This window comes from Guillardia theta (assembly GCF_000315625.1).
Source record: "Guillardia theta CCMP2712 unplaced genomic scaffold GUITHscaffold_126, whole genome shotgun sequence".
Taxonomy (NCBI): Eukaryota; class Cryptophyceae; order Pyrenomonadales; family Geminigeraceae; genus Guillardia; species Guillardia theta.
Genome location: NW_005434548.1, coordinates 78,812 through 87,509, shown reverse-complemented (window position 1 = coordinate 87,509; position 8,698 = coordinate 78,812). Strand labels below are relative to the sequence as shown.

Here is an 8,698-nt window from a genome sequence, read left to right as displayed (position 1 = left end):
TCCCTACCCTCCCTCCCTCCCTCCCTCCCTCCCTCCCCTCCCTCCCTCCCCTCCCTCCCTCCCTCCAAAACTCTGTCCCATTGGTGCCTCCTCCCTACTCTCACCTTCATTGTTACCAGTCCTCCTGGTCTTAAGACATTTCTACAGCAAACGTAGTAAGAATCGTAACTTGATCAGCATGTCAAAGTTACAAAGTCCTTCTCAAAGAATCAAGATCGATGCCCAACGCTCCAAGAAGAGGAAGACTGCTCTCAGCAAGAAAGTGAAATCCAGGTCCCTTGTCCAAAAGTTGCTGGAACAATTCGAGCTGGAAAGTAGCCCTGGCACTCAAGAGCTTCTGCTGATGCAGTTTGCCGAGGCCATTCGCCAGGATCCACTTTTGACCGTCGCATGTACTCGTAATCAGGCCAAGGCGATCATCAGGTGCATGAAGGAGTCCCTGCACAACAAAGTCATGCATGCATGCTGCCAGAAGATTCTGCATCTGGCCATGGTAGAGAACTTGAGCATGATTGAACTCGTCATAGAGAACGATGTGATCAGCTCTGTGACTGAGTGCATGAGACGTCACAGCGACAATGAAGACGTCCTCGACATTTGCTGTATCTCCCATTGCGCCTTCAACATCTTTCGGCTGCCCCTATGCATTGCCCGTGCTCGTGAGGCCGGCGCGGTTGAGGCCCTTGTGGCGGCAATGAAGCGATTCCCAACGCGTCTATCTTTGGTGCGGAACGCGTGTGCCGCGCTCGGATTGATCTCTGGCACGGGATACACTCCGAATCAGGATCGGATCAGGCAGGCAGGAGGCATCGAGGCAATCCTTACCGTCATCAAGGACCATGCAGAGGAAGAAGTAATCATTAAGGCAGCCTTCTCAGCGCTGACCAGCCTTGTAGAAGGAGCACACGAGGAGAACCTCGAGCTCATCGGGAACCAAGATGGTGTCAAGGCGATCGTGGATGCGTTGCAGCTCCACACGGAGGAAGCAGTGCTAGAGGAAGGCTGCAGGATCCTGTCGAGACTCTCAAAAGTCCCCCGGATCTGTGAGTTGATAAGAGAACACGGGGGGATCCCAGTCGTACTAGATGCGATGAGCCAGAACTGGGAGTTCGACGAACTACAGACGGACGCATGCCTGATACTGTCTAACATGGCTTCCTGCGGCAGGTCCTGTAAAATGGCCATCCAAAATGCCAATGGTATCGGGGCAATCACAATGTCCATGAGCAACTGTATTGATGTGGCTGAGGTGCAGACGCTGGGCTGCCGAGCGTTTGGCTATCTGGCGAACGATAATTTCAGATATGTGGTAGAGATCATTGAGGTGCAGGGATTTGCATGCATCATAGCGGCGATAAAAGCCTACCCAAAGGATGCCCTAGTGCAGATCCAAGGTTTCCGAGTTCTTATGACAATGATCAACGTTATGAACTCAGTGCAAGGCATGATCGCAAGGGTGAACGGGATCAATCTCGTCATATCAGCGCTCAAGGAACACAGACAGGACGTCTCAGTGCAACAGGAAGCAGCTCTCCTGCTCTCGGTGTTGGCGAAAAATAACCCAGATGTCCAGGAGTTGATTAGAGAGGCTGGTGGAATCGAGGTCACAGTGGGGGCCATGCTTACTCACCCCTTGCACCAGTTGGTCCTGCACGCAGCCTGCACTGCCATCAGCGTGTTTGCGATGTCAAGCAAGCAGGATCAGGACTTGGTGAGGGAGGCCAGGGGGATCGAGGCGATCGTTGCCGCTATGAAACAGCACCGTCGCTGCTCCCCTCTGCAGGACATTGCCAGCGTCGCCCTCGGCAGGTTGTCGGATGGGAACCAGGAGAATCAGACTCGGATCCGTGAGGCCGGTGGCATCGAGCTCGTAGTGAGGACAATGGGGGCCCACAGATGGGAGAGGAACTTCCCGGGGGAGGAAACCATCGGCGAAAAAGCACGCAGGGCCCTCGACCAGATCGGAAAGGACAATCGGGAGAACCAGACCAGAATCGCGGAGCTGACGAAGATTAAGTGAGGTGATGAAGATTTGAGATTAGACCGATGCAGTGACCTTCCCAATACTCCGCTATGCTCTCCGCCGCCTTCCCCTTTCTCATATATGTCTACCCGTTCTTCCTCCCTCTCCTCCTCTCCCCGGGCTCCTTCTCCTCCTCCTCCTCCTTCTCCTCCTCCTTCTCCTCCTCCTCCTCCTCCCACCTCACCTCACCGGCGTTATTTATCTTCAGTATCGTCCCTTTAATTTCTCTTCTTTTTCGTTCTTTTTCTAACTGTTGGACAGGTTGGTGGTCCGATCTCTCGGAAGTGCCACCGTTGAACTTCAATCCAAGTTGAAGTGACTCGGTATGATAGCTCGCCTGGCTGGCAGGCCAGTGCTTTGCCGCGCCGAGCCGCTGCCTGTCGGAGCCAGGCCCTACTAGCGTGGCACTGAAAACTGCAAAGCCGCGGCCCGGCCAGTGACCGGGCTGGCGTTCCGAGTCACTAGTAACTATGTAGTTTGAAACTTTTTTGAAATGCCTACCTCAGTGTCACTGGCTGAGTAATACCCGATGCTCAGTCATTGAAAGCAGTCTTTGAACAGAAATTGGCTCACTGAGTCATGTCGTCGGTCGTCTCTCCGTGGCAAAGTTAAGTTGAACTGAACTACCTGAAACGAGGACACTGTCAATCTGCTGTCACGGTGCCGGCCGGACCCACCGTACTAAACCGTGCCCGGCACTCAGGCACTGAGTAGTGATGCGGCCGCGGGCCGGCGGCTGACCCGGTACGGTACCCGGTACTGACTAGGCCGCTACGACGCTACTGAGACAGCAGCTGCTGCGGGGGCCCGCGACCGAGGACAGGCGGTGGCAGGAGAGCGAGGATGAACGAAGAGGGAGGAGAACAGAGGGAGGAGGAGAGGAGGAGAGGGAGGGAGCTAGAGGAGATGATGGAGGGAGAGGAGAAGCAAAGGAGGGATCACCCGCAGTGGGAGGAGCTAGACGAGAACCATACTCTGCGAGAGCTCGCGCTCACTGTCGCTATGGCATGGCACAAGCGTCTCGGCAGGCATAGCTCCCTCTCAGCGCTGGATGACCATATCATGCGCATCATCGTCCTGTCTCTTTTAGAGTGCCCTGTCCTCGTCCCTGATGACTACCCGACAGTCGCCAAGGCGGTGGAGGCGGCGGTGGACGGACAGACTATCCTCGTGCGAACTGGAGAGCACTTCCTAGGACCCAATGCCTCGAAGCCTGTCGTCATCTCGAAGCGGCTGAATCTGGTAGGAGAGGACGGAGCCGTGCTCAATGGTGGTCTGCGAATGTCGTTCGGCTCGGGCGGTGTGCTCAGGAACATTACAGTTAAAGGGCACCTATGGATCTACGACGGGAGGTGGGATGTGAGCGACTGTGTGGTTCAGATGCGACAAGACGCCTGCGTGCTGCTGAGCAACACGTCGAGAGTTAGAGTACGTCGGTGTGTGGTGGGAGGTACTTCGAAGTATCAGGCCAGCTGCGGGTTCATCGTGTACGGCCATGCTGTTGCTGTCGTCTCGGACTGCGAGGTGGAACACTGTGCCAAGGGAGTGAGCACGGGAGGAAAGAGCTCGTTGCTGATGAGCTCCTGTGACATCCGTGATTGTGTCTGTGCTTTCTCAGTTCTTCATCCTGGTGAGATAGTGAGGGAGAGAGAGGGAGAGAGGAGGGAGGGAGGGGGAGGAGGGAGGTATGAGGACGAGGACGATAACTGAGAGAGGAGGGGAAAGGTTCAGGGAGAAATGATATAGACAAGGGAGAGAGCAGAGGGAGGTGAAAGTGGAGACCAAGAGCAAGAAGAAGGAGAAGCGAAGAGGAGGGAGGAGGAGGGGGTTGGGGTTTGCTTCTTGCGCTGTGTTCTGAAGGATAGCAGGGGATCACGGGAGGCTGCTGAGGGTGAGAGACTGCGAAATCATCAGGAGCGGGAGGCTCTGGTACGCTGGCCGCACATACTCTTGAGGACGGGCTGATTATGATGCAGGCTGGACCAGTACCGGCCGGAGCGGGTGGAGGCGGAGGAAAACAAAATCAATCAGGAGTCTATGGGCCGGACCTTCTGGCAGCGATACGCATCCACTGTTGGATCATGGGAGACGTATGCAGATTACCCGGGTTCCTTGGAGTTCTAGTAAAGTCCTACACTGCTAGCAGAGTCCTACCCTACGCTTTGCCGTCCTAAGCAGTAGCGCGTACAAAGGAGGAAGAAAACCTGAGCGAAATGACAACAGCAGCTGCCTCTTCCTTCCACCTTGAGCATGTCCAAGCCACGTGGCCTTGTGCTGTAGCCAAGCAGGAAGGCCCCTTTCTTGACAATGCCTGATGCAGTTGCAGTACTCGAAGTTGGAGGTCGCTAGAGCGCAAGACTGACAGGAGGAAAGCAGCGTTTGCACCCGCATGGAGTGAGTGAAGAGTTGCATCCAGAGTTTTGCTCCTGTCTTGTTCAGTCAGCAAATACCTCTACAATCCGCCGAGTTACTGCTGTATACACAAACGTCGAGGGCATGATAGACCACTAGAACAAAAATCTCCACCTTGTGAGAACGATCTTGCACCTGCTTCATCTCCTGGGGCAAAGACTCTTTGCTCACCACATCTTCGCTCTCGATCACAAGATTCTTACAGACTTGTGCATCAAGCGGAAGGAATCGGAACTGAGTGAGAGTCTTTTACTAGCGGGTACAGGGTACAGAGCTCTGTATAAACACCGACCCAAAGTCCGAGTGTGCTGTCTAGCCCAGGAGAGTCAAAACCCAGTGTGAATCAAGTATCCCTCGAGCAAACGTGCATTCAAGTTTATTACATGACAGACAATCTACTCTACATCCCTTCAGCTTTCCCCTCCTCACTTCACCCCCACCCGTTTGAACTTGAACGTCTGGCCGAAGTGCGGCTGTAGCATCTTCTTCTTATCAAAGCCTCCCACTTCACTCCTCCTTTCCAGCAGGCCCCTGCGCCACGCTTCTATACTGCTTTCATGCCTCAGCAACTCCGTCTCCAACTCCTCCTCCTCCTCCTCCAGCAGCCACAGGGCAGCCGCGACGACCAAACGAGCAAGAGCGATAAGCAGAGAGACGCTCAGGACGAGCTGCATGACTGCAACGGCCATGACAGTCTTGACGCCAGCTCGCTCCATGCCGGACATGACACCCAGAGAGGAGGAGAGCGGTGAGATGAGAGGCATACTCCAGTCATGAGAGGAGGAAGGTAATGAAGACAACATGAAAGAAGCGCAGGAGGGGAACAAAGGTATTGAGCAGAAGGAGGTCATAGAGGAAAGAGAAATGGAGAAGGCAGGCAGGCAGGCAGGCAGGATGCTGAGAAGCGAAGGCAGGAGGACACAGGAAGATCTATGTGTTGCGGGTGAAGCTTTCAAGGATAATTTACAGTGCTTTGCATCTTCGAAAGAACGCTCCCTACAACCCTTTTCCGGGGTCACGGACCGCTGCGTTTTCCAGTCTGTCACGTGGGATGCCTGGCACGGGTACAACCTTTTCGTGTCAGACTTCACGAAGAGAGTCTTTTTCGCTGAAAACTCTGCCTTCTTGTCATGAGTTGTCAGCAACAGTCACGTTACCTAAGGCGTTCGTGGAAGCTTCCCAAGAAGTTTTACTTCACTCCAGCCGCCTGTAGGAGCAATTGAGTTGTATCCAGTGAAGGGCCGAGTTAACTTGACTCGTGAACGGTGACGGTGAGCCTTTTGTCCGTCAGCAGCTGGCCCTTTTTACTACAGGCTCTGTCCGATAGTAAGTATACTCGCCCACCGAGCGAGTATACTCGCCCACCGGTGGGCGAGTATACTTTTTTTGATTCAGTGTTGAACGACTCATTTCGGTGACTCGATTTCACTGCCAAAGTTTGACCGTTCAACGCCCGAAGTTCAGTCCTGGCACCGTGAGTCCCCGGCGGCCCCGGGCGGTCCGGCCTGCGGCCCCGGCGGCGGGGGCCGCCCGGGCCCGCCGCCGCCGGCCCCCGGCGCCGCCGGGTAACCGGGTGCCACGCACTGTCACGCGGCCGCCGGGCCGGCCGGCGCGCCGGGCCGGGCGGGAGGCTTAGCCCGGCCTCCGGAGCCTGTCTGGGACGACCGTACTCAGTACGGTCCGACGAGCGGCCCGGAGGCCGGGCCAGGGCCCCACGTACGGTAGTACGGCGACTCACGCCGGCAGCCCGCCGCGCCCCCGGCGCCGGGCAAGGTGTAGGCTCCGAACATTCCGATGTTCAACTCACCGGGTGAAGCAGTGAACTTGGCAAGCGGCTGAGCCGCCGCAATCAACTGTCCACAGAGTCAAGCCTTTCACCCGGAGGCTCAGCGGCGGGCCCGGGCGGCCCGGGGAAACAGCGTCACATAGCGGGGAATGGGGTACCGGAAACGCCTTCATGCGCCATGAAGGGGACAAAGGGAGCCGGCACGAGTCGCTTCCCCTTCCCTCCTCGCGTCTGCGCTCCTCCCTTCCCTTCCTTCCTCTGCTCTCAATGACCCTCTCCTGCTTTGACCCGCCTTCCGATGTTCTGCCTTTCCTTGTTCCGCTTTTCCCCTCCTGGCCCCGGATCTCTACTTCCCACTTCACCCTTCCCCGCTTTGCTCCAGCTCAATGAAGCGATCGCTCTCGTTTCTCAGCTGATTCTTTCCCAGGATTCTTTGTTCCTCCTTTGTGGTTTCACGCGTTTGTCTGCGCCATCTGATCTTTTCGCCACATCCCCCTCCCCTCCCGCCGTCGTATTTCACTGTTTTACCCACTCGCACCAACATGAAATTTCTTGATGGCCGGGTTGGCATCCAATGACCTCGGCGTTCCTTTCCTCCTCACTTGCATGCTTTTACAATGCAGCACATTTGTCATCCCCTGACTTTCCTCATACTGATTTTCGTGTATCCTTCCTTCACACTGAATGGATTGGATTCCCCCTTTTCCATTCGTTTATCTCATGCAAATTCTATCCTACAAGGGAATCGGTCCATCACAAAGCTGCACATGCTCTGCCTCCTTCGCACGGAACCCTCTCTTCCCCTCATATGCTGAGCCTTCCACCTCTACACTTAGCAACCATGACTGTTGCTGTCCTATCAGAAGTTCGTTCATTCTTGACCATGTCTGCTGCTGAAGAAGCCACCAAGGTATCTAATCTGGCTCTACATAGAATGGGACGTGACAGGGAGTTTACAGGAAGTGGATCTTGACCTCGCCCTTCAAGTTGCGATCGAAGGGGCGAAGGGAGCAGGAGGGCTGATCCTGAAGAGCTTTAGGAAGTACGCTTGAAAGCCTTCGCACTCCCCTCCTCCACCAAACCCGCCCCGTTCCCTCCCTCCCTCTCTCCCTCTCTCCCTCCCTCCCTCCCTCCCTCCCTCCCTCCCTCCCTCCCTCCCTCCTCTCCTTCCCCTCTCGATGAACGTGTCTTGTGACTCGCCCGGCAGGGATGTTGTGAACAAGAAGAAGTCTCTGACTGATCCTGTGACGGAGGTCGATCTCGCTTGCGAGGACCTCCTCCGGGCCCTCATTGCCAAACATTTCCCGTCAGTCCAATGCCCTTGAACGTTCCCGTGTGACTGGGTACCTTCAGGACGCACAAGTTTCTAGGTGAAGAATCGTTCGAGGGCAGTTACAACCTTAGCGACGATCCCACTTGGGTCCCTCCATCCGTAGCTGCGACCTCTTAGTTCCTCACTTTTTGCCTTTACAGGTTGTGGACCCTATCGACGGGACTGCAAATTTCGTGCATGGACTGCAGTGGACTTGTGTCAGTGAGTCTCGAACAGGATGGGCTGTGATGCTTCGAGGTGAAGGAACGTACAGGTGTTGCACTTGTCGTGGATAAGATGCCAATGGTGGGCGTTGTGTTCAATCCAGTACAACCCCTCGTCTTGTGCTCGAAGAAGCTCCTTGAGCCTTGACTGGCAGGTCACCCAGGAGATGTACAAGGCTGTCCGCGGCAAAGGAGCCTTCATGAACGACGAGAAGATCTCTCCCTCCCAGGTGAGGGAAGGAGAGTGAGCGGGGAAGCACGGAGGATGACGCAGCCCAGGTCGAGGACATGCCTTCTGCTTGCATCTGCACGGAGTTCGGGGCGAACAGAGACCCTGAGGTCGTGCAGAAGAAGGTGGACATTATGCACAAGGTCATTCAGAGCCCAGTCCAGGCGGTGATTTCGACCGTTTGTTTCGGCCTCGTTGCTGCTGAACTTGCAAGCAGCTCCGTTGTCTTGGCTCCTGTGCCCTGAACATGTGCGCGGTCGCTTCTGGGAACGTGGATGGGTAGGAACTCGATCCTGCAGCTGCATGCTGCCATTGACGGCTCCTTCCCTCCCTTCCTCAGTTACTACGAATGGGGGATGCATCCTTGGGATGTCGCAGCTGCCTTCTTGATCTGCACAGAGGCAGGAGCAGTGGTGAAGAGCACGATTCCTATCCTTGTTGCCCCGCTACATTTCATCTCCTCCTCCTTCTCTCTCTTCCTCCTCCCACCCGCCCTCCCCTCGTTCCAACGATCCGTTCTACTCTCTCCTCGTTGCTTTCCTCTCTTCTCTTCTCCTTCCGCCTTCCTTTTTCCCCCGATTCCTGCCTGGATCTGACACTTTCCTTTTGTTTGCAGGTCACTGATCTGGATGGATCAGCCTTCAGCATCACAGCCCGACGGACACTGGTGGCCAATGCAAAAATTCAACCGCAGGTAGCCCTCCCTCCCTCC

At 55.6% G+C, this 8,698-nt stretch overlaps 4 protein-coding genes across 4 annotated transcripts in view; 3 read left to right on the top strand and 1 right to left on the bottom strand.

Annotated features, from left to right (window-relative positions):
- Nucleotides 1–343: 343 nt before the first annotated feature.
- GUITHDRAFT_146471 (hypothetical protein) lies at nt 344–2,020 on the top strand (the record flags this gene model as incomplete). The annotated part of the gene is made up of 1 exon (XM_005822376.1): nt 344–2,020. One exon carries the CDS (start codon nt 344–346, stop codon nt 2,018–2,020), a length of 1,677 nt encoding a protein of 558 aa, XP_005822433.1.
- Nucleotides 2,021–3,025: 1,005 nt separating this feature from the next.
- Nucleotides 3,026–4,147, top strand: GUITHDRAFT_118368 (hypothetical protein; the record flags this gene model as incomplete). The annotated part of the gene is made up of 3 exons (XM_005822375.1): nt 3,026–3,653; nt 3,892–3,952; nt 4,000–4,147. 3 exons carry the CDS (start codon nt 3,026–3,028, stop codon nt 4,145–4,147), a joined length of 837 nt encoding a protein of 278 aa, XP_005822432.1.
- Nucleotides 4,148–4,860: 713 nt separating this feature from the next.
- On the bottom strand, nt 4,861–5,151 carry GUITHDRAFT_118367 (hypothetical protein; the record flags this gene model as incomplete). The annotated part of the gene is made up of 1 exon (XM_005822374.1): nt 4,861–5,151. The coding sequence occupies one exon, from the start codon at nt 5,149–5,151 to the stop codon at nt 4,861–4,863; it is 291 nt and encodes a 96-aa protein (XP_005822431.1).
- A 1,911-nt stretch (nt 5,152–7,062) lies between these two features.
- Nucleotides 7,063–8,698, top strand: part of GUITHDRAFT_118366 (hypothetical protein) — a gene marked incomplete at both ends in the record, with an annotated part of 1,874 nt that continues 238 nt past the window's right edge. Inside the window, 11 exons of the mRNA XM_005822373.1 lie at nt 7,063–7,131; nt 7,181–7,263; nt 7,429–7,527; nt 7,575–7,641; nt 7,695–7,755; nt 7,808–7,860; nt 7,913–7,987; nt 8,037–8,153; nt 8,204–8,265; nt 8,327–8,399; nt 8,603–8,680. Coding sequence (XP_005822430.1) covers nt 7,063–7,131; nt 7,181–7,263; nt 7,429–7,527; nt 7,575–7,641; nt 7,695–7,755; nt 7,808–7,860; nt 7,913–7,987; nt 8,037–8,153; nt 8,204–8,265; nt 8,327–8,399; nt 8,603–8,680 — 837 coding nt within the window. The remainder of the gene's footprint in view (nt 7,132–7,180; nt 7,264–7,428; nt 7,528–7,574; nt 7,642–7,694; nt 7,756–7,807; nt 7,861–7,912; nt 7,988–8,036; nt 8,154–8,203; nt 8,266–8,326; nt 8,400–8,602; nt 8,681–8,698) is intronic.